The sequence below is a fragment of the Stegostoma tigrinum genome, chromosome 6 (genome assembly GCF_030684315.1).
Source record: "Stegostoma tigrinum isolate sSteTig4 chromosome 6, sSteTig4.hap1, whole genome shotgun sequence".
In the NCBI taxonomy this organism is placed as follows: Eukaryota; Metazoa; Chordata; class Chondrichthyes; order Orectolobiformes; family Stegostomatidae; genus Stegostoma; species Stegostoma tigrinum.
This window is the reverse complement of record NC_081359.1, coordinates 52,572,644-52,598,325: the sequence shown is the minus strand read 5'-3', so window position 1 is coordinate 52,598,325 and position 25,682 is coordinate 52,572,644. Positions and strand designations below refer to the sequence as shown.

Here is a 25,682-nt window from a genome sequence, read left to right as displayed (position 1 = left end):
TACTTATTAAAGGAAATGTAAACGGGCATTAGAGGCAGTCCAGAGAAAGATCACTGGATTGATTTCAGCTGTGGAGTGATTTTTTATAGGAGAGGCTGGAGTATTATGAGTAAGATATGGCTGTACTCAATAACTGACCTTGTTGAAACATAGATGATTCTTAGGGGGCTTGACAGTAGATGCAGAGTGGTTGTTTTCCCTTGATGAAGAGTTTAGCATCAGAAGCTATAATCTGACAGTAAAGTGTCAGTCATTTCAGACAGAGATGAGTAGGAATCTCTCCTCTTGGAGGACAGTGAATCTGTGGAGTTCTTAATGGCAAAGGATTGCCATGGTTGGGTCCATATATGTGTTCAAGGTTGAGACAGAATTTTTAATGTCTAAGGCAATCAAGAATTATGGGGATAAGGCATGAATGTGGAGTTGAGGATTATCAGATCAGCCAGGATCTGATTGAATGGTGGAGCTGATTTGATAGGCTGAATGGCCTACTTCTGCCCTTGCATCTTAAGGTCTTGAATATTAGTTGTTGACAAGAGCCAGACTACTTATAGTTATGCAAACAGGCGAGAACTGCGCTCTGATCCCTGTAGTACCCAACCTGTTCATTCCAGTTCTTTGCTTTCTGCCTGATGACCAAACCTCAATCCATTCCATTATATTTCCTTAAATCTCATGTTACCTAATTTTATTTACTAAGTTCCTGTGTGGTACCTTACCAAAGGCATTGTAGAATTTCAAATGCACCAGATCCACTGAGCCTGCTTTATCATTGCTACAAATGATGTCCTCAGAAAACTGCTTTAGGTTTGTTCATCATTATTTCCCTTTCATAAATCCACGTTGACTCTGACCAATTTTATCACGCTTTTCTACATTTCCAGTTATCCTATCCTTCGTATTGAAGTCTAATATTTTCCTGACTATTGAGGTCAACTAACAGATCTATTAGAATTAACAGTTCTCCATTCTATCTCTTACACGTTTCTTAAATAGTAGCGTTATATGTTTTACTTCACAGTCCACAGGAACTTTTCCAGAATCTATAGAATTTTTGAAAGATAACTGAAAAGAATCCACTCTTTCTCTAGGCACGTTCAGTGCTCTGGAATTAACCTCATTGCTCCAGGGTATTTACCAGCCTTGAATCTGGTTAGTTTTCAAAAACTGGCTCTTTACAAATACTCAGAGATAGCAAGAACTGCAGATGCTGGAGTCAGAGATAACACAGTGTGGAGCTGGAGGAACACAGCAGGCCAGGCAGCATCAAAGGAGCTAAAAAGCTGACATTTTGGGTCAGGACTCTTCTTCAGAAATGGTGGTGCAGGGATGGGGGCGTGCTTGTGGGGAGGTAGCTGAAAAATAAATAGAGGAGAGGTAGGGCTGTGGAATGTAGGTAGGATGGCGATAAATGAGTGCAGGAAGGCAGTGGTGGGGATTCATCAGTGGGATAGGAGGGGCAGATAGGCGGGAGAGAAATGGACAAGTTGTGTCAAATCAAGGAGGTGGGGATGAGAGGGAAGGCTGGACATGGGATGAAGCCAGGGCTGGGAAGATTTTAAAATTGTTGAAATCCATGTTTAGGCCATCGGGCTGTAGGCTCCTGAAGCAGAATATGAAGGTCCCAACCCGAAATGTCAACTTTTCTGCTATTCTGATGCTTACCTGGCTGGCTGTGTTCCTCTAGCTCCATGCTGTGTTATCTCTTTACAAATACCAACTTCTTTCAGTTCCTTAGTTATGCAAGTCCATTGATTGCCTGATATTTCTGAGAGGTTTTCTGCAGCAAAGATAGACATAAATTAGCAGTTTAGTTTCTCTGCCATTTTTCTGTTCTGCCCTTTACATTTTTGTGACTCCATTTGTGGGGGCCTGCATTTGTCCCAGTTAACCATTTTCTTTTTGCATATCTAAGAAAGCTTCTACACTACACCTTGATGTTCCTTGTTTGTATTAATAATCAGTTTCCCCTTTCTTTATCAATTTTTTAGTCCTGCTTTGTTGTGTTCTAAACTACTGCTAGTTGTCAGACTTGCCAGTTTTTCTGGCATTCTTCTAATCTGCTTCCTTTGATCTAATCAGCTTTTAATTATAGCTCATTGTGGTGTGTGTGCGTGCATTTGAAAAATGTACGTCTGTTGTAGACTATGTAAGATTTCTTTAAACACTAGCCATTGCCTGTCTACCTCCAATCTTTTGTATATTTTCCCAACTTATCGAAGTCAACCTGACCTTCATACTTTAATCATTTCCTTTTGGATCTAAGGCCCTGCTTTTGGAATGAACAATATTGTGTTCAGTCTTAATATGAAATCCTATCAAATTATGGTCATTATTTCCCAAAGGCTGCTTCACAATAATGTTGTTAATTAGCTGTTTCTCATTAGTCAACATCAAAAGGAAAATAGCCTGATCCCTAGTTGGTTCCTCGTTGTATTTTGCTCCAGAAGCTATCTCACGTGCATTCGAGGAACGTATTGTAGGATTCTGGTTGGTAATCAGTAATTTGCTGATTGGTGGTTCGAATCACCCCCAGATTCCTGGTTTGACACTGGATTTATTGAGGGAATGTTAAATGAAGAAAGTAGTAGACAGGTGTTTCAGGGCAGAAGAATCTCTATGTTTATTTAAATACAAAAGGTAAGAATAATATACCTTATACAGGTAAAAACAATAAACCAGTGAAATTAATGCAATTATTTATACAGAGGACAGTAGTTAAATACACCATTTAATTAAACACAAATTAAACACTTTTAGAACCTAAAACAAAAGTTTTAGTCACAGAAGCTTTAATCAGGCTTCCTACTGTTAAGGTTCCATGCACTGTCACGTCCTGCCTTCCACTCCCTACTAGCTAAGTTGGAAACTTTGGGGTCTGAGGAGTTTAAGCTCACCACTGAAGAAAACCTGATTTTGAAGTACAGCTGGCTGTTCCTGCTTGCCATACCAGTGCCTGGATGAAGACTTTGGATGGCGTAGGTTTTCAGTCTGGGTTGAGTCCACTGATGCGGAAGGATGCATAGTGGGTCTATTGGGTATGTACTTGGTTTTCCTTAGTTTCTGGTGGTTTTGCGGGCCTGATTTTCACTTCAGGGCGTGTATGAGGTCTTCTGACGTTGGTTGGTTTTCTGAGTTGTTGGTTCTTGGGTCTGCTGGTCGTGGTTGGTTGCTCTTGGCTCCCCTGGTTCAGAACAGACCTGTATTAGTAGCTCTCAGAATTGCTGTTAGGGTCCCCTTTCTGTAGATAACTCTTGGAAATAGCTGGCAGAATTAGCTGTTATGTCCTCATAAAGTTTCTGGGGATAGTCTTTGAAATGCCACCTGGGGAATAGCTTGCTACAACTCGTTTGCGAATAGCTGCTGGAATCTCATCTGGGAATCACAGCAAATATACTGATTGTGGGCCCCTTACCTTTTTTGCCAAATCTGTGCTCGCCGTTGTGTTTCTGCTGTTCCCTTTGAAGTTGATTGGCTTCCCAAAAGTTAAGAGTATATGTGAATGGATTTTTATTGAATGTCTGGTGTCTTTGTGAATGGATTTTGACTGAATTTGAATATTTGGTGTCTGTGTAGACCCTATTCTGTATGTGCTGTGTAGCCTGAAGTGTAAGAGTTAGTCGGTCTAGAGTGTTCAGTTTGATGGATTGTTCTTATAGAATGGAGTGTAAATTGGAATTTCTTGCTGAACAACAGTCCCTGACAGAAATTATTCTGGCTGTGTTGTGTGTTTGCAGCCTGAGCCCAGGAATTTGTGCTGAATGTTAGATGTTAGACAAATCTAGGATTGTGTCTAGTTTTTAAGATAATGAGGATTTTTGCTCAATCCTATAGTATTTTTGCTGATTTGTGTAAGCCAGTCAATGTTAATTGAAGTCACCTGTTATTGCTGCATTAGCCACCTTATTTGCATCCCTAATTTCATGATTTATACTGTGCTCAAATTTGTCCAACAGCTTGGTGGCTTTTTAATATATCCCACAACTTTTAGTCCTTTGCAGTTCCTTAGCTCCATACATAGAATCCACATTTGATCCGATAATTTAAGATCCTGCCTTACTAAGGTACTGATCTCAACCTTTATTAAAATGCCTACACTCTGCCATTTTCCTTCCTTGCTTATGTTCCTAAATATCCAAGATCCTGTCATGTTCAGGTCTGAGTCCTGGTTGCCCTGCAGCTACGTTTCCATAGTGACAATTAAATAATAGTAATTTACTTCACTTTGTGCATTCAAGTGCTCAAATGTTTTTTAATTCCACAAGCATAATATAGAGTTTCTTTAATTTTGCTTTCTTTTCTATGATTTTCCTTTATCCAATCCAATTGATTCTTATCTATGTTTCCTCTGTCTTCTGCTCATGCTAATTTTAGTTCCCTTGAAACAGGGCTCCCCTTTCAATCTAATTTAAACCCTATTTTAAGCAGCAGCAGGTCTTTCTGTGAAGATACAAGTTCCAGTCCTGTTGGAATGCAGCCTGATCATCTTGTGCAGGCCCCACCAACCCCAGACTGGTCTCAATGATTCTAATGCCTTATGTCCTCTTTTCAATTTTGTTTTACAGCCAAGTGCCCAGTCACTCAATTCTTGTACAATATTTCTCTGTGCAGTAGCTCAAGGGGAAAGAAATAATCCTAAAATTATTACTTTAGAGATTCCACTTTTCAATCACCTTTCTAGCTCACTGCAATCTGCTTTGACATCCTCATTCCCTTGCCTACCCATAATCATTGGCCAAATTGGGAATCACACCTTATGGCTACTTCCACTGTCCAGGCTATGGCCCTGCTCCATGAATTCCTTGACTCTGATATAAAGGATTCAACATGCCAGCCTGAAGTCACATTGATGGCAGCAGTGACTCATCTCTATTCCCTAACTAATGAGACCCCTGTCATTACTGCTCTTCACCTCTCCTCTTTCCCTTTGTGGGTAGCTGAACCATCCTTAGAGCCATAAACTTCACCATGATTGTTCTCGTCTAAGGAACAGTACCCTTATCACTATCTTAAACAGAAAAACAATTAGTGAGTGAGACCTGGGGATCTCCTGCGCTATCATCCTAATTTCTTGTACTGCCTGGTAATCACCCATTCCCTTTGTGCCTGCTTGCTCCTTGCCTGCCATGTGACCACCACTATAAGCATGCTATCCACAAAATTCTCAGCCTTATGGATGGGCCCAGTGATTCCGCCATTGCTTGTAAGAACAGAAACCTGGATGTCAAGTTTCTGCAGTTGGTGACAGTGTCAATATGCGGTTGGGAAGGTTGCTGGTAGTATCTATGGCTTCAGATATACTGCAGGCATGCTTTCCACATGATCAAGCTGCCTGCCATGTCTTAACCTTACTTCACTTAAGTTATTCAAAAATCTTTTCACCCAGTGGGTGGGCGCACGCTGTCTGAAGAAGTGGTTGAGTCAGAAATTCTTGCGACATTTAAGCAGTATTTAGATGTTCAATTGCATTGCTTTAGCCTCCAAACCTATGAGCTAGCATCTGGATAATGCAATTATTATTGTCAGACCTGTTGCAGACCGATGTTAACACAAATTGTTAAATTTTTTTGGTGTAAATGTCTAAATCTGGGTTAACTCTGACTTTGTTGTATGTTTGTATTTGCTTACACTTTTACTTGGCATTAGCTTAATAAATCTTACAACTATAGATAAACCTTACTAGTACTTGATAAATCTGACAATATTTGAACATACTGCACAAGTTCTAATTACCCTAGCTTAAAGCCACCCTTTTCTGACATTGGCTAAGTCCCTGTGCGAAACTAGATTGATTCTGACTTGTGTCTGTCCTTGGGCATAGTATCCTTACTCTGCACCCTTAGAAGTACAGGTATTCAGTACAAGTGCAAGGAAGTTATGGTGACCCATTACAAAATTATAGTTTGACCTCAGTGGAGCTTTATGTCCTGTTCTGAGCATCACACTTCAGGGAGGTTACAATGGCATAAGAGAGGTTCCAGAAAAGATTTACACAAGTACCTCCAGGAATGGGGGATTTCAGTTACAGCATAGATTGGAGAAGCTGGGGCTGCTAAGAGAAGGTTGATAGAATGTACAAAGTCCTAAGGAATCAGGACAGAGTAAACGGCGCAAAACTGTACCTGTTGACAGAAGAAAAGAGTGTAGAGACCACCAGTTTAAGTCCAACAGTAAAAGAAGCAACAGAGGCATAAGAAAATGTTTTCTAACTTAGCAACAGGTTAGACTGGAATAACTTGCGTGTGTGTGTGTGTGTGTGTGTGTGTGTGTGTGTGTGTGTGTGTGTGTGTGTGAGAGAGTGTGTGTTAGAGAGAAGAAGGTGGATTCAATCATGTCTTGCAAAAGTGTATTGGATAATATCTGAAGTGAAACAAAAACTTGTACGACTTCAAGAAAAGATGGGGGTGTAGTACTAGCTATAAAGCTCCAGCTGTTTGAGGTGGCATAGACAAAATAGGCCAAAAGCCACCTTCTGTGCTGTGATATTCTATGTTTCTATAAAATGAGAGTAAAATTGAAGCCCACAAAGAGACCGAAAATAAAATGAGGGCAGTGATTAAGGTCTGAAATTCTTGAATAGAATGTTGAGTGCAGAGAGCTTTGAAGTGCTTTATCAAATGAAGAAATACTGTTCCTAGAATTTACTGGCAGCTTCATTAATTATCTTTAGCCTGTTGTCATTATACCCTCTTGCACTATATTAAATAAATTTGAAATAATAAGCTACTCTACTTTAAGAACAATTTATTAATGTTATCTTCTGGTTTCTTTTGGTTTATCTGAATTTTGTAAAAGAAAAAGAGAATAGAATGTAAACATAAACCAGCAGGGAGCATAAAAATGGACTGTCAAAGCAGCTATAGTTATGTAAAAAGGAAAACGTAAGAAAAATATGAGCCTGTCACAGGCAGAGACACTGTTTCCCATTGTATTTTCTGCTGTCTATCTTTGTGGAGGAAGATGTACAAACTTTTCCAGAAACAACAGACGTCCAAGTGTCTACTGAAAGAAACTACCAACAGCAAAAAGCAGCTCTGGAGAAATTATTGGAACTGAAGGTTGACAAATCCCTGGGTGATGACTGTCTATATCCTGCAGTGTTAAAATAGGTAGTTATAATGATAATGGATGCACAGTTGATAATCTTTCAATTTTCTATTGATTCTGAAATGGTGCCTGCAGAATAGAAGGCTGAAAAAGTAATCATATTGTTTAAGAAAGGAGAGAGAAAACAGGGAACTGCAAATCTGTTAGAAGAGCAAATAGTGGAATTGATTATGAAAGATATGAAACTGGACATTGAAATAATAATACTCTGATTGCATTCATGAAAAAGAAAGCTTACTTCACAAACTTGTTGGTGGTTTTTCAGGATGTTAGTAGCAGAGTGGACAAGGAGGGAAGATGTACTGTATTTGGGTTTTCAGAAGCTTTCGATAATGGCCCACACAAGATGTTACTCCACGAATAAGGAGAACGTGGGATGGGGGTAAAACACCGATGTGAGTTGAGGATTGGATAAAGTAACAAAAGCAGAGAAAAAGAATAAAATCATTTTCCAGTTGGCAGGCTGTGACAAGTAAGTCAGTGCTTGAACCACAGCTGTTCACAATATTTACCAGTCATTTGGATATTGAAACCGAAAGTAATATTTCCAAATCTGTGCAGGCGCAAAACTAGGTGATGTGGGTTTTAAGGAGGTGGGAGAGGAGTCAAGAATTAGCAGGTAACATATAATGTAGATAGGTGTGAGGTATTCAACTTTGACAAGAGAATCAGAGGTGCCGAATATTTTGTGAATGATGAGGGTTTGGGAAATTTGATTCTAAAGGAAAGGGGTTAGCATTGTCTGATTAAATGTAAGCCAAACGTACAAGGGCAATATGAATCTAGGAACTGATATGCTGGCTTTTTCAGAAAAGTTGCAGGAGTAAAGATGTCTTGCTTCAATTCTATTGAACTATTGGTGAAACTGCACCTGGATTATTGTGTGCAGTTTTGATCTCCTAAGTAATGGTGTACTTTCCAAAGATCGAGTACGATAAAATTTCGCCAGACCAATTCATGGGGTTAGCAGGACAGTGAAAATGCTGGGAGTTGAGCTAAGTCTTGCAGTTTGAGAGTATAAATCTTAATCATTTATCTTCTTAAAATCTACCAAAATGTGGATACATGAAGGGTGGACAGTTAAGATTTTTTTTGTTCTTCTTTCAGGCCTAAGGAAAGTTATAACAAGCTGTCCTACTGCTGTAGCACATAAGGAATAACTAATTAAGCTAATTACTTTAATTAAATAAACTGTTTTAGTCTGGTTCTTTATGGTCGGTCTAAAGTATAAAAGTAAAGACCTAAAGTGCTCCAGCGTGGAACATGAGCTGCAGAGAGTCAAAATGCTGGGAGATGAGCTGGGGGTGGGTGTTGGGGAAGGACGCATTGCTGTGCCATCTTCTGGCCATTCTTGAGAGAAACTGATCCGTGATTGAAGTGCTGCTGGTTGGCCGAGGTGAATATATTTGTGTAAAAAGAGCGAGCAGCAACAAGGTAAGGGCAAGGTAAGCTCTTTTTGATTCTAGGTCTGCTATTTGATAAAAGGGTGGAGATGGCAGTCAATATAATGATCTGCTCCTCTTCGTCAAATCAGGAAGCATTTGAGTGTCCCTGGTGTTTGTGTCTGTAGAATATGTGCCCTGCTACAGCACCTCTCAGAACACGTGGACATTTGGAATGGTAATTGACACACTGAGGAGCATAACGGGAGACAGAGAGTATGGAAGATAGTAGCTTCACGGAGGTGGTCACACCACAGGTTCAGTCAAGTGTATGGGTAACCGCCGGGAGAGGCAGGCAGGCAGTGCAGGAGTCTCCTGTGACTGCCCTTCTCTCAAACAAGTATACCGTTTTTCATGCTGTTTGGCGGGGATGGCCTTTCAGGGAGATTAACAGCAGCAGCTAGGTCTTCGGCTCTATGACTGGCTCTGCTGTAAAACCGGGTGTGCCAAAGTCTAAGCGAACAATTATGATGCGGACCACCTTATCAGGGGCACAGCCTGGTGCTTCTGCAGTCAGGAGAGACACTCCAGGATGGTGTCTTGCCTCCTTGGTACCAGGCTGAAGGACATCTCAGAACAGTTGCAACAAATTCTCAAAGGGGAGCACGAGCAGCCAAATGGCACTGTCTATTGAAGCCATTGGTATAAAGGTGCGCAAAGGGATGAAGTCCTGTGGAGTGAATATAGGGAGTTAAACAGGTGCTTAAAAAGCAGGACCTCAAGGGTGGTAGTCTGTGGATTACTCCTGGTGCCAAGTGCTAGTGTGAGTTGGAATAGGAGGATAGGGCAGATGAAAGCGTGGCGGAGGAGTTGAAGCAGGAATTGAGAGTTTTGGATCATTGAGATTTCTTCTAGTGCCGAGGTGACCTATACAAGAGGAATAGGTTGCACCTGAACTAAATGGGGACCAATATCCTGCCAGGGAGATTTGCTAGAGCTACTCAGCAGGGTTTAAACTTGCCTAGAAGGGGATGAACCCTAAATTGTCATGAGACATAGGAGAAAGTTGCGGCTAGTACAGAAGTTAAAGAGCAAATTGAATAGACAAGGCAGACAACAGCATAGCAGGGAACGAGGGAAGACTGATGAAATAACTAGTCAGATGAAGGTTCAATGCCCAAAACGTCAGCTTTTGTGCTCCTAAGATGCTGCTTGGCCTGCTGTGTTCATCCAGCTCCACACTTGCTATCTCGGACTGTCCAGCATTTGCAGTTCCCGTTATCTCTGATGAATTAAATTATTCGCTTGAATAGAAGAGGCCTAACAGGTAAGGCAGATGCATTCAGGGCAAGGGTGAGAATGTGTGGCTGAGATAAGTGTTGTAGAAACATAGCCGAAGGAGGGACAGGACTAGCAGTTCACTGTTAGAGGATACAGATGTTATACAAAGGACAGAGGGTGGGAGGGAACAAGAGAGGAGGCGGAGTGGTGCTTTTGTTTAGGAAAAACATCACGGTAGTACTTACAGCATATTCCTAGGGGATCATCCAATAAAGTTATCTGGATAAAATTGGGAAATTATAAGAGGCTGATCACTTTCGTGGGATTATAGGCCCCACCCTCCCCCAGGTAGTCAGTGGGAAATTGAGGAGCAATTATGTACAAAGTTTGCGGATAGCTAAGAATAATATGGTGGTAATGGTAGGGGTTTTTAAACTTTCCAAACACAGACTGGGACTGTTGTTGTGTTAAGAGTTTGGCTGAGGAGCAATTTGTTAAGTGATTGTTCAGGAAAATTTTCTCAATGTGTATATGGCCCGACAAGAGAAGGGGCAAAACTCGACCTCCTCTTGGGAAATAAGGCAGGGCAAATGACTGAGGTGTTGAGCTGGAGGAATAAGCAGGCCAGAGAGCATCAGAGGAGCAGGAAAGCTGACGTTTCAGGTCTGAACCCTTCTTCAGCTCCACACCTTGTTATCTCAGACTCCAGCATTGGCATTTCCTACTATCTCTGACTGAGATGTTAGCGAGGGAGCACTTTGGCACTAATGACCATAATTCTATTAGATTTTAAATAGTTATGGAAAAGATTGGGTCGGGTCCACAAGTTAAAGTTCTAAATTGGGGCAAGACCAATTTTGATGGAGGTTGACAGGAACTTTCAAAAGTTGATTAGTAGACCTTTTTGCCGGTAAAGGGACACCTGGCAAGTTGGAGACTTGCAACAGTGAGATTATGAGAGTTCAGGGCTAGCATGTTCCTGTTAGTGTGAAGGGCATGGCTGGCAGGTGTAGGGCCAGCATTAGATCACTAGAGATATTGAAGTTCTGGTCAAGAAGGAGGCATATGTCAGCTGTAGACAGCTGGGATCAAATGAATCCCTTGAGGAGTTTCGGGGCTACAGAAGTATGCTTAAGAGGGAAATCAGGAGGGCAAAAAGGGAACATGAGATAGCTTTGGCAGATAAAGTAAAAGGAGAAGCCAAAGAGATTCCACAAGTAGTTTAAGGGCAAAAGAGTAACTGGGGAGAGAATAGAGCACCTTTAAAGAACAATAAGGTCATCTATTTGTGGAACCACAGGGATTGGTGAGATCTTAAATGAATATTTCTCGACAGTGTTTACTATGGAGAAAGACCTGGAAGCTAGGCAACTTGGGGACACAAATAGTAATATCTTGAAGAGTCCACATTTCAGAAGAGGCGGTGCTGGAATTTTTAAAATGTCTGAAGATAGATAACTTCCCAGGACCTGATCAAGTGTTTCCCAAGATACTGTGGGAAGCTAGGGAAGAAATTTTGGGGCCCCTAGCGGAAATATTTATGTCACTGGTGATGGGTGAGGTGTTGGAGGACTGGAGAGTGGCTAAAATTGTGCCATTATTTAAGAAAAGCTACAAGGAAAAGCCAGGTATCTACAGACTGGTGAGCCCAACATCAGCAGTGGGTATGCAGTTAGAGGGGATTCTGAGAAACAGGATCTATATGAATTTGGAAAGGTAAGGACTGATTAGAGATTATCAACTTGGGTTTGTGTGTGGGAAATCATGTCTCAAGTTGATCTTCTTGGTCACCCCTTCAAAAAAGTTCAGTGAGGGCAGAGTGTAGATTATGCCTACATGACCTTCAGCAAGGCCTTTGACAAGGTTCTGCATGGTAGACAGGTTAGTAACAAAAGATCAGTGGGATCCAGGGAGAGGGAAAGCTAACCTATTGGATGCAAGATTGGCTTGACAGTATGAATGAGAGTGGTGGTAGAGGGTTGTTGTTCAGCCTGGAGGCTTGTGACCAGCTTGTGTGGCACAAGGGCCAGTTAGGTCTGACTGTTGTTTGTCACTTATGTAAATTATTTTGATGACAATATAGGAGGCATGGTTAGTAAGTTTGCAGATGACACCAAAATTGGTGATTTGGTGGAGAGTGAAGAAGGTTATCTATGAGATCCTGATCAACTGCGCCAAAGGCCGAGGGATAACAGATGGAATTTGATTCAAGTAAACGTGATTTGCTGCATTTTCATAAGACAGACCAGGGCAGGCCTTTTACAGTTAGTGGTAGGGCTTTGGTGAATGTTGTTGAACAGAGAGATCTGAAGGTGCAGGTGCATAGTTACTTCAAAGTGGCATCATAGATCGGATGATGAGGAAGGCATTCGGCATGCTTGCCTTCATTGGTCAGAGCATTGAATATAAGAGTTGGGATGTCCTATTAGAACTGGACGAGACCACATAACGCCACATTTGGAGTATTACAGACAATTCGGTTTGCCCTGCTATAGGAAGGATGTTACTAAACTGGAAAGAGTGCAAAAAAGATTTACAAGGATGTTACTGGGACTGGAGAGTTTGAGTTAAGGAGTGACTAGATAGGCTGGTCCTTTCTTCCTTGAACTGTGGGAGGCTGACCTTGTAGAGAGCTATAAAATCATGCGAGGCTTATTCTCAAAATAATGGAAAAAACATTTATGACTGAAATGAAGAGGAATTACTTCAACCAGATGGTGAAATTCTTTGGAATTCTCCAACCGGAGAGCTGTGGAAGTTCAGTCATTCAGTATGTTCATGACAAATATCAGTAGAATTCTAGATACCATTGACATTGAGGGATATGGGGATAGCGCAAGAAAATGTCATGTAGAATTGTAGAGAAGGCTCAAGGACTGAATGCCTTATTTCTGTCGCTTGTTTCTGATGAGCTTCAAAAGATATTTTTCTGGATAAAAGTTACATATAGATAAATTCAAAATATTTATTATGGAACAGAGGTAGTTTATTATTAAAGCAATGATGATGCAGAGTACATTTTTATTTTCAGTTTGTGATGGCATCAGTGTTCGTAGAGATGAAGGGTGATGGACGTAAAGGAAAGAGCACATCTTTATTTGTTGCAGGATTTGTTGTGTTTCACAATTGGTATATCACCCCTTGTTGATTTGTGTTGTGACTCTCGCCCATATTCACTTGAGTGCAAATTAAACCCTAGGTTCAGGCATAAAAGGAAAGCAGTCAAATCTGTTGGGTCCTAAGATTTCCTTTTCTAAAGTTCTTTTAACTAGATGTTAAGGAAATGAGTTGGCCACAGGGTGATTAATTTGACCTGAGACAGGAAGAGCAAATACCATTTCTTTAGCAGAACAGAAATGTTGCTCCAGTGCAACACAACTAAATATTCAAGTCCTAAATAAATAGGAGAATTGTCAGATTCACTAAGCCATTTATCAGAAGCCATTTTATGCAGAAAGGAGAGGGGTGGTGGGTGGGGTGGAATAGTGAAAGAAAGAAAATAAAGTAAAAATAATTTTTCCTGCCAGTTGACTCTGTGGTGTGGGATGTCACTGCGGGAAATCTTAGCACAGGTGGTGTGTGCTCACCCTCCCTGCACGCACAGGCTAGTTGGAAAAGAAAAGGGAGGGACAAACGTGAAATAAAAGGGTGGGGTGTTGAAGTTACCAAAAAATAAATATAAAACAACATTTTCAGCAGTCACAATCTACTTGGCACTAATCTGAATTTTGTCTGATTTTTACGTCAAAATGTGCAAACTCAAAATACTGTGAGTAACGCACAAGAGCGAAGGTTAGATATCTACCTTACTTATAATGAATCCTTCCGTTCACTGACTTTATCAAAAGGATACGCCAAGGTCAATCAAATGGTGTAGAACGGTATTAACAAGTGGATCAGGATGACTCTTCAGAATGCTTTCTTTGATGGGGTGAAGATGTGATTGTAGTGGTATCAAAGCCCTGTCAGCCAGTGTGTGTAGGAGAGAGAGGGAGAGAGCAAGAGTGCACAAATAACATTATAAAATTATTTTTGTTCATAGCTTTGTGTTTTATTCAGTCAGTTGACATTTATTCAAGCTACGTGATGTGCCCAGTCATTTCTTGGAGTAGCTCACAAATGTTAAAGCTTTCAGATATGAATATGAAGAGTCATGTTGTCTACAACATGGTGTATGCTTTTCCCAGTACACATAAATGCCCATTGTATGTTTGTACACACACTCTGTCTCTCAGTCTTTTTCTCTCTTGTTCGCGCTCTCTTTTTCCCTCTCACTTGCGCTGTTGACAACGTGCTGCTCCCACATTGAACAATGGTAAGGTGTAACGCTACAATGAACATTAGGGGGAGTTGTGTTAAGGATGGATAGCCTCTGTAGCATTATACCTTTAACTGCAGCTACATTGATAGTTGATCAGACAGGTAATGGTTTCAAGTTTCAATATATTTTTAAATTTGTCTGCCTTCAGAAGCTTTGCTAATTCATTTCTCTCTGACTACTTACACTGTAAACGGCTGGCAACATTTGAACTGATGCATTGTGGGGCTTTAAACATGGCACTTGTGGCAGAAATCCTGAAATAATCCTGCAGCTGGGAATACTTCTGCCACTGGTGAGCTCACGATAGTGCAAGTATGGTTCCATAGAGCTGAGATGCATATTCAACATGGTAAGCCGTGGGATATTGTATGAGAGAAATTACTTGTGGAAAGAAACCCTCCATGAAATTTCAGAGTGTAAAACCAGTTTTTGGGAAAATTTAGCAGAGTTTCCAACCCTGATCTGAAATATGTGTGCCATTATATGTATCATAATGGCTCTGAGCAGACGCATGATCAAGGTTAGTAACTACTAATAATTAACTGTAACTACATAAATGGACACCAATTCATATCCGGTTAAGCATTCAATTTCCATTACTTTTTTGCCTGATGTTCCATCAGAGGGGAATGTGAATGGTTGCTTCAGATCAAAATGTATCAAACCTGAGAGTCTGCACCCTAAACTGCTTTCTCAGATCTCCTTGAATCAGTTATATAAAAGCATCAGCAGAAGCTTGTTATGGATGCCACATTCATTTTCTTAATCTGACTATTTTAGATCATAATTATATTGCAAAGTACGTTTGCTCTGCTTATCCTATCACCATCAGAATTTTTGCCATACTTTAAGGACTCTGGAACATTTTCCTTTCTGATTTCTATCTTTTACCCTCTAAACACTCCAGCTTGACCTTATTTATCTAAAACAGTCGTCTGTAGCTTTGACTTTCACTGACTCCTATTCACCAGTGAATTGAGTTAAAATTCCATGTCTTCATCTTCAAAATTCTGCCTAGCCTGTCAATATATTCCCAGTACAACCTCTGAAGATGATGGCTTACAACATAGCATAACTGGCTACTTCACATTGTTTCCATGTTAGGAAAGGTGAACTGAAGTCAGGAATGGGTCTGGAGCATACCAAAAGATACCTTCCAGTGAAACATTTACACAAACTGTTGGTACAGCTGTCCAGAGAAATTCTGGCTTTAATAATGAACTGGAAACATGAAATAATCGCACATTGTGAAGCTTTAGAGATAATGGGAACTGCAGATGCTGGAGAATCCAAGATAATAAAGTGTGAAGCTGGATGAACACAGCAGGCCAAGCAGCATCTCAGGAGCACAAAAGCTGACGTTTCGGGCCTAGACCCTTCATCAGAGAGGGCGATGGGATGAGGGTTCTGGAATAAATAGGGAGAGAGGGGGAGGCGGACCAAAGATGGAGAGAAAAGAAGATAGGTGGAGAGTATAGATGGGGAGGTAGGGAGGAGATAGGTCAGTCCAGGGAAGACGGACAGGTCAAGGAGGTGGGATGAGGTTAGTAGGTAGGAAATGGAGGTGCAGCTTGGAGTGGGAGGAAGGGATGGGTGAGAGGAAGAACAGGTTAGGGAGGCAGAGACAGGTTGGGCTGGTTTTGGGATGCAGTGGGTGGAGGGGAAGAGCTGGGCTGGTTTTGGGATGCGGTGGGGGAAGGGAAGATTTTGAAGCTGGTGAAGTCCACATTGATACCATTGGGCTGCAGGGTTCCCAAGCGGAATATGAGTTGCTGTTCCTGCAACCTTCGGGTGGCATCGTTGTGGCACTGCAGGAGGCCCATGATGGACATGTCATCTAAAGAATGGGAGGGGGAGTGGAAATGGTTTGCGACTGGGAGGTGCGGTTGTTTATTGCGAACCGAGCGGAGGTCTTCTGCAAAGCGGTCCCAATATGGTATACTGCATCCATTGTACCCAGTGTGGCTTCCTCTACATTGGGGAAATCAAGCGGAGGCTTGGGGACCACTTTGCAGAACACCTCCGCTTGGTTCGCAATAAACAACCGCACCTCCCAGTCGCAAACCATTTCCACTCCCCCTCGCATTCTTTAGATGTCATGTCTATCATGGGCCTCCTGCAGTGCCACAATGATGCCACCCGAAGGTTGCAGGAACAGCAACTCATATTCCGCTTGGGAACCCTGCAGCCCAATGGCATCAATGTGGACTTCACCAGCTTCAAAATCTCCCCTTACCCCACCGCATCCCTAAACCAGCCCAGTTCGTCCCCTCCCCTCCATTGCACCATACAACCAGCCCAGCTCTTCCCCTCCCCCCACTGCATCCCAAAACCAGCCCAGCCTGTCTCTGCCTCCCTAACCTGTTCTTCCTCTCACCCATCCCTTCCTCCCACCCCAAGCCGCACCTCCATTTCCTACCTACTAACCTCATCCCACCTCCTTGACCTGTCCGTCTTCCCTGGACTGACCTATCCCTTCCCCACCTCCCCACCTATACTCTCCTCTCCACCTATCTTCTTTTCTCTCCATCTTTGGTCCGCCTCCCCCTCTCTCCCTATTTATTCCAGAACCCTTGCCCATCGCCCTCTCTGATGAAGGGGCTAGGCCCGAAACGTCAGCTTTTGTGCTCCTGAGATGCTGCTTGGCCTGCTGTGTTCATCCAGCTTCACACTTTATTATCTTGTGAACCTTTAGGTTTTTTTTAGTTGATCTTTAATCACAGAATCTGAGAGTGCTGCTTGTAATATGACGTATGACTTAGTATTTTCCTGCCCTGATTTAAGGCTAGCACGCCATTTAATTTATTACTGTTGTCAGTTGAAATTCGGCAGGTATAGTGCTGCTCGTTCATTTTGTTTTATGAGATACATTAAATTGTCATGTATTTAATAACCAACCATGTGCAATGAGCACAATGGAAGTCTGATGTAGAGGGTAGAATATATATTGACCCTTTCATAGTGTTTTATCAATTAGCTAAAAGTTGTGCAACATGTATATGTAATATGATAGCTAATTTCACTCAGAACAAAAATATAACCCCTGCATTATAAATGTTTGGATTTCTATTTAAAATATGCTGTAATTGATGGGATTGGATGTTTAAAAGTTTTATTTTAATTCAGCTGCAAGTGTGGCCCAAGGCACAGATGTTGTAAACATTATGAGGACAACTGTATCTCTTACTGCATTAAAGTGAGTATTTTTTTATTAAAACCAGCAACACTTCATTAGCATAAGTGACAGAGCGTGACCATTTTCCAATTAACAATATAGTTCATAGTGTTGGTAGTTGTTGTTTCAACTAATCAAAATTATTCTGTTTGCAAATTAAAAATCCTGGCTAAGTGATTTGATGTGGCTTGTAACATGTTGAAATCTGGGCTCTCATCCAGGTTTTAGCTATAAGTTATTTTAGTTCCTTAACTTGCAGTACAATGCTTCTTTTTCCTTTGAGAAGTAATTAATGTTTTTTCAGCTATTTTGAATGAGAGCCATTTTTAACTTGGTCCCTGTTCTCCATATTTTATGGTGTTTTTAATTTCTGACCATCTTTGAACTAAAATTATGATATTGTTTTTTTAAATTGTAACCATTAGCTTCTTTTTAAGCATTTGAAGTTCTTACAGACAAAAGCAAAAACCTGTAGGTGCTGGAAATGATAATCTGCAGAAAATAAAACTTTTCAGAGCTCCAGCCATAATGCATTTGCATGTTTTTTTTAAACAGTGACATCACATCAACACGGCTTTCATATAGTAAACCAGTTCATTCGCTAACTTCATTGATGCCTGAGCATCATCATAAATCAGGTTCTGCTTTGACGTATTTTGTATATTTCTGTTATGCCTGGTGGAGGGCATTGTGCATATGTCAGTAACTTATTTCCTATGCTATTTTCCTTCCGTCTCTGTTGTCTGTATTTTTGTTTTACCAAACCAATCAAGGGAACAGGCCAGCAGCCCCAACCGGCCCTGATCTGAGTTGTTTGCCATGAGATATTTTGAATGACTGTTGTGGGTTCTTCCTCATAACATTCCCCACCTATTCCAGTTGAAGAAAGAAATTCACTTTGCACTATTTCTACTTGTATCCCTCCTGAATAGTTGTTTGTTTTCTTTGTGAACACTTTTGCTTTTTTAATTAGTGGAATGCCACTATATTTCAAGTACTACTTGCAAGGTATTTTGTTGCACTCAGTCTGTTTCTTCCTTCATAGATGTTGTAGACTGCTGAATTTTCACAACACAATATATTTTCATTATGCCATTTTATGTTCATCCTTTAGAACGCATTATTTCATGGCTGAATCATGAATTCTAAAGCATGTAAGGTATGAACTAGCCTCCAAAATTGTCCAATGCACTGCTATGCAATTTCAGTGTGGAGAATATGTTTCCTCTTCTGGAGAAGCTAGAACTGGGGTCTCTGTTTAAAAGTCAGGTATTCCTATTTAAATTAGAGATGAGCTTTTCCTTTCAGATGCTCACAAATCTTTGGGACACACTCTTCCTGAAAAACTTGTGGAAGCAGAGTCCTTGGATATTTTCTAAGCTAGAGATGGATAGAGCCTTGTTCAGCAAGCAAATTACTAAGTGTAGACAAGAATGCGGATTTGAAGTGGTAATCAGATCAGTTATGCTCTTTTAAATGGAGAGAAGGCCGGAAAGGGGTTGATTGACTTATTCCTCATTATTCGTACGTTCGTAGTTGGCATTTCAAGTCAAAAACCTTCTGTCAGAATATAGAAGGATTCTTCCAGCCTTCTGTGGTTCTAGGATCAAATAACCTGAGTGTTGTTATTTCAGAAGGATGGCTTGTTGGGGCCAGTAGCTCATTTAGAAACTTTTTAAAGTATTAATGTAGACCATTGCATAAAGTCAGATCAGTAACTCCAATCGTAAACCAATATAGGTTTACATTCTCAACAAGATGAGGGGCTGAGCATCCCACAAGAGCATTGGCATACTTAATAGATCAACTGTTGAAGTGCTGATCAGTATTCCACTGTTCAACAGTGTTACTCATTAACATTTCAAAAGCCAAGCAGCTATTTCCTAATGACAAAGTGTGGAGCTAGATGAACACAGCAGGCCAAGCAGCATCTTAGGATTTAGGAGCATAAAAGCTGACGTTTCGGGCCTAGACCCTTCATCAGAAAAGGGGGATGGGGAGAGGGTTCTGAGATAAATAGGGAGAGAGGGGGAGGCGGACCGAAGATGGACAGAGGAGAAAATAGGTGGAGAGGAGAGTATCGGTGGGGAGGTATTGGAGGAGATAGGTCAGTCCGGGGAGGGCGGACAGGTCAAGGGGGCGGGATGAGGTCAGTAGGTAGGAATTGGAGGTGTGGCTTGAGGTGGGAGGAGGGGATAGGTGAGAGGAAGAACAGGTTAGGGAGGTGGGGACAAGCTGAGCTGGTTTTGGGATGTAGTGGGGGGAGGGGAGATTTTGAAGCTGGTGAAATCCACATTGATACCAATGGGCTTCAGGGTTCCCAAGCAGAATATGAGTTGTTCCTGCAATTTACGGGTGGCATCGTTGTGCAACTACAGGAGGCCTATGATGGACATGTTGTCTGAGCATTGGGAGGGGGAGTTAAAATGGTTCGCGACTGGAAGGTGCAGTTGTTTATTGCGAACCGAGCGTAGGTGTTCTGCAAAGCAGTCCCCAAGCCTCCGCTTGGTTTCCCCAATGTAAAGGAAGCCACAGCAGGTATGGCGGATGCAGTATACAACGTTGGCGGATGTGCAGATGAACATCTGCTTGATGTGGAAAGTCTTCTTGGGGCCTGGGATGGGGGTGAGGGAGGAGGTGTGTGGGCAAGTGTAGAACTTCCTGCAGTTGCCGGGGAAAGTGCTGGGTGTGATGGGGTTGGAGGGGAGTGTGGAGTGGACAAGGGAGTCCCGGAGAGAGTGATGTCTCCGGAATGCAGACAAGAGTGGGGATGGAAAAATGTCTTTGGTGGTCGGGTCAGATTGTAGATGGTGGAAGTGTCGGAGGATGATGCGTTGTTTCCAGAGGTCGGTGGGGTGGCTTGTGAGGACCAGGGGGATTCTCTTTTGGTGGTTATTGCAGGGGTGGGGTGTGAGGGATGAGTTGCGGGAAATGCGGGAGATATGGTCGAGGGTGTTCTCGACCACTGTGGGGGGGGGACGTTGCGGTCCGTGAAGAACGCGGACATCTGGGATGTACAGACAAAGGGGGTGGCCATGGGTACCCGCATGGGCCCAAGCTATGCCTGCCTCTTTGTAGGCTACATGGAACAGCCCCTCTTTCGTACCTAGACTGGCCCTAAACCCCACCTCTTCCTCCGTTACATTGATGACTGTATTGGCGCTGCCGTGCGCTCCCAAGAGGAGATTGAACAGTTCATCCACTTCACCAACACCTTCCACCTGAACCTCAAGTTCTCCTGGACCATCTCCAACACATCCCTCACCTTCCTGGGCCTCTCTGTCTCCATCTCAGACACCCAGAAACCAATGTCCATTTCAAGCCCACTGACTCCCATAGCGACCTGTTTCCCTCCTCCCTCACCCCCATCCCAGGCCCCAAGAAGACTTTTCACATCAAGCAGATGTTCACCTGCACATCTGCTAATGTGGTATACTGCATCCCCTGTACCCGTTGTGGCTTCCTTTACATTGGGGAAACCAAGCGGAGGCTTGGGGACCACTTTGCAGAACACCTACGCTCGGTTCTCAATAGACAACCACACCTCCCAGTTGCGCACATTTTAATTCCCCCCTCCCATTCCTTAGACGACATGTCCATCCAGGGCCTCCTGCAGTGCCATAATGATGCCACCCGAAGGTTGCAGGAACAACAACTCATATTCCGCTTGGGAACCCTGCAGCCCAATGGCATCAATGTGGATTTCACCAGCTTCAAAATCTCCCCTCGTCCCACTGCGTCCCAAAACCAGCCCAGCTCGTCCCCGCCTCCCTAACCTGTTCTTCCTCTCACCTATCCCCTCCTCCCACTTCAAGCCACACCTCCATTTCCTACCTACTGACCTCATCCCGCCCCCTTGACATGTCCGTCCTCCCCGAACTGAGCTATCCCCTCCCTCCTCACTTATACTCTACTCTTCACCTATCTTCTCCTCTGTCCATCTTCAGTCTGCCTCCCCCTCTCTCCCTATTTATTCCAGTTCCCTCTCCCCATCCCCCTCTCTGATGAAGGGTCTAGGCCCAAAACGTCAGCTTTTGTGCTCCTGAGATGCTGCTTGGCCTGCTGTGTTCATCCCGCTCCACACTTTGTTATCTTAGATTTTCCAGCATCTGCCGTTCCCATTATCTGTGATCACTGTATCCTAATGACACTGCTTTTAGTTAACTGCTGCCTCATATAGCATTAGAAGTCAATATTGTCAGTCAATATAATCAATTTAAAAGCAACAGATGCTTGAAATTCCCACTGTTTCCGTCACAGACTACAAAGCTCTGAATATTTATACTGTGTCAGAATAGCTTTATATCCAAAGTATCATATCTTCTTTTCTCTTTAAGTAGATTTTCAGTGACATTCTGTACCTATTTTACATTTATACATTTTCCTTTCTTTTAGTATATTTATGTAAACAAATGTCTGGAAGAAGAATTTTGTGTCTTGTCGGGGTGCAGTGGCTTGATTTGCATATTAGAAGGGTCAACTATATTGGTGGTGGATTAGAGTCACACATAAAGACCAAGCAATTTTCCATCCCTCAAGGCTTACATGAACTAGTTGGGATTTGTTGTGATTCCCTGGAGTGAAGGATAAGTTGAGATGAATTTCCCTTTGACCTATGCAAAGAACCACATGAAATATTTCATGCTTTAAGATCTTTCTTCTAACAAAGTAAATATCAATATGACTAAATGTTACTTGATAGGCAATAAATATTTTGGAAACAGGAAAGAAGACATTAAATCACAGAAATTTTATCCATTCCTTAACTTCTTAACTCACCTGAAAACTCCACATGGAGATGGCAAGATTGGCTGACGTTGGAGTCAGAGATAAAGAAGTGTGGCGCTAGAGGAACGCAGCAGGCCAGACAGCATCAGAGGGTCCCAACTCGAAACATCAACTTTTCTGCTCCTCTGATGTTGCCTGGTCTGTTGTGGTCCTCCAGCTCCACACTTTGTCATCTCTGAAAGCTCCACATTGTGTGTACACGTCGTATTACACACAGTAGACCCGTAGAACGGTGTTTTATAGTGGGTGGGAACTGCTCACCTGCCCTACCCCAACTTTACCTCCCAGGAGGCAAATCAGCTGAAAATTGACATATTACAAGGAAACCTGTCCTGTGGCAATGGCAGCAGGCCGGTTTAATTAAACCATGGCACTTGTGGCCCTCGGTAGCAGGAGATCCTGCCCTGAGGAACTGCCAGCCACGCTGGAATATGAGGTGATTGGTACGCTACTTAGCTGCAGGAAGAAGCGTAAACAGGACCAGTGTTACCCTGAGGATGGTGAAGGAAATTTTGGGGCTGACATCTTGACAGTATGTTGCTCAAATGACCAAACTTCCTGGTTCTTACATGGGGTCCGTATAAAAAAAATGACCTAACTGCTTTGTTCATGCCGACCATGTCTTAGCATGTGCAGCATATAATTCAGAAAAATAAGTTTACTGAACAATCTCAATTACTCTTTGTTTATTTATTTATATAGCAAAGGGACTGCCTGCCAGTTTTGTTTCCTGACAATAACATGACAGTTTATTGGGTGAGCTTGGAGATGGATGGAAATTGTGGGCAACCCACCTGACCTATTTACCAATTTTTTTTGTGCCTTCCTGCCCCCTACTGAAAAGACACTTGGCAGAGGCGTGTAAGATCTAGCTTTTAGTCTTGAATTGAAGTCCAAAACTGCTTCCAGCTCTAACAGGGTCCTTTTTCCCCTTTCTCATGAAGGTGAATCTTCTAGCTTTCTCATAAACAGAGTTCACATCAGTCAGCGCTTTGAATGTGTTTGAATGGACTTTGCATGGTTTCCTCTGGCAGTTCTGTGATCTCTAACTCTTCACAATGGTGATTTCCTCAAATGTACTTCACTTGGTTATTCCCCAAAAAAACAAGCTTTTTCTTCAGCATCATGTAGCTGAATCAGTTTCCTCAAAATGTTGTTTATGACTGATTCTGACAGCCCTTTAGTCTACAAGCAGCCAGAATTGCTATCTTTTCATTCATGTTTTGATTTTAAAACACAAACAGACTTTCTGTCAGGCTTGAGATAGGTCCATTGTCATCGTCGTAACCAAATTAAATGAGTCTTTAATACAAGTTGCATTATTCCTTCTTTCGAGAGCATTCATTTTACCTTAAACAAAAAGACCGTTTAAAGCATAACCATCCTAGACATTCTAATGTTTAGAACAGTCCTTATGTCAATCTGATTGTTTCACGGTGATTTTTTTTGCTTTGTTTATTTTTTAAAATTAAATTCAAATATTGGTTTCTTTGCAATAACAGCCGCAACACTATTATAATAACTTGGATAATAGCAAAAAACACTATTGTTGTAAGTTAATGTGAGTTCAGTACAATGCTGTTTGAAGTTTGGTTCAAAGTGAACACTTGTAAAGGCTGCATTACTTAAATCAATTGTGGCAGCCCTGATCCTAGCCTTTGTTTGATTTATAAAGCACCCATTATTCATTTTGTACTTACTTTTTACGAAGTTATGTTTTGCTGTAGGCGTTCAAGTGATAGAGAAAATGTAACTTGATGCCTGAAATGTCATTTTTCTTTTCCAGGGTTTTGTACGGATGTTCAGTGTTGGCTACTTAATTCAATGCTGCCTTCGTATTCCATCAGCACTTAGACACCTGTTTACAAAGCCATCTCGGCTATTGTCCGCTTTGTACAATAAAGAAAACTTCCAGCTGGGAGCATTTCTAGGATCTTTTGTCAGTATTTACAAGGTAACAATGGTACACAATGCTTTATTAATGGAGATACTGGGAACTGCAGATGCTGGAGAAACTGAGATAACGAGGTGTAGAGCTGGATGAACGCAGCAGGCCAAGCAGCATCTTAGGAGCAGGACAGCTGCCGTTTCGGGCCTAGACTGAAGAAGGGTCTAGGCCCGAAACGTCAGCTGTCCTGCTCCTATGATGCTGCTTGGCCTCTCGTGTTCATCCAGCTGTACACCTTGTTATCTCACACTTTATTAATGGTTTACTCGATTTATGAAATTGAAATACTGGGAAATTTCAGTTTTGACAATATTTGGACATTATTAATCAGAATGTCAATGGAATCAATATTGTGACAATAAAATGCACAAAGGAATGGAAATTAATAAATTCCATATTTCTTACCTTCTTTAGAATCAATGACTAGGGAAATTTAAAGTTTTGTGGAAACAGTTTGAGAATATATTGAACAAAAATTGACAAAAACATAAAACAAATGCAAAAATCAAAATTAAGAGGTATGATTCATGAAGAAAGTAGAGACTCCGTTGAATGTTTTGGTTACGCAAAATGTGTAGAAAGGTAAAACAGTGCATTTACGTTCATGAAGAAGCAATAATATATTTTGTTATCTGAAAGTACAATAGTAATACATTCATTTTGTACTAACACAATATTTAAACATGTTTAGAGTCTTGGTGGGCCTACAACATGTATTCACCAAAATGATTATAGGAATGAGAAATTATTGTGATAAAATGTTATAGATTTTCTCCTTGGAACTATGAAAGTTAAGAAGTTTTCTGTATAAGAAGAGACTTTTATGGAATAGATAGAAAAAAATTATTCCCCGAAATAAGTGGGCTAATAATTAGAAGTTATAGATTCAAAATCATTGGAAAGATTTAAAGGGGAAATGAGGAAAAATCTTTCAAAGAGATGTTGGAATCAGGTACAAGCTACCTGAAAAGTTGGTGAAAACTCATTCCATAAGCACTTTTGAAAGCGAGTTAGACAGGTATTTGAGATAAAAGAGTTTCCGTGGTGGTCGACAAAAAAAAATGGTGTGTGGAGCAAAACATTACTCGTCTTGCGAACGGTTGACTAAGGCACAACAGACTGAGTGACATCTTAGTGTACAGTAAAATCCTGTGGAACGGATTTGAAATACTCCATTTGCTCTGAAGAAAGCTAAACTGACAATTAATTGTTTTAAAATCATTTGAAATGTTTTGATAGGTCATTTACACCTACTGGATGCAATGTACATTAAAATATGGATACATTCTCTACAATTAAAGAAGAAATGTTCAATTGTGGTACCTTTATTAAATTAGTCCGGAATTTTGGGAGGCTATAGTCCCCCATTACCACCTTCATGATAAAATCTTCACTATTCAGGGTTGAGTTGCCAACTAGTCAGCATGTTTTTCCCTCCTAACATGTAAATTGTTGTGACAGTTTAAAATTTGTCATTGTTAACATTTGTCGTTACGAGAACATTCTATAGGGTGTCATCATACTTAGGGTAAAGTCCATTCTATTTTTGAAGGAAAATTGAATAAATATTTAAATATAGAATTATGGGAGATAAATAGAACTTTCTCATCAGCCATGGTCTATTAAATGACCTGTCTATAGCCTTATTTGTTTCTGTGGTTTTGTTCTTGACTAAGATTG

The 25,682-nt window shown here is 41.5% G+C and overlaps 1 protein-coding gene across 3 annotated transcripts in view; it reads left to right on the top strand.

The window, feature by feature from the left end:
* The window catches only part of tmem135 (transmembrane protein 135), a 420,432-nt gene that overhangs the window by 359,240 nt on the left and 35,510 nt on the right, over positions 1 to 25,682 (top strand). For all 3 annotated transcript variants that reach the window (XM_059646563.1, XM_048532215.2, XM_048532214.2), the window contains 2 exons: positions 17,218 to 17,287; positions 23,841 to 24,008. In XM_059646563.1, coding sequence (XP_059502546.1) covers positions 17,218 to 17,287; positions 23,841 to 24,008 — 238 coding nt within the window. The remainder of the gene's footprint in view (positions 1 to 17,217; positions 17,288 to 23,840; positions 24,009 to 25,682) is intronic.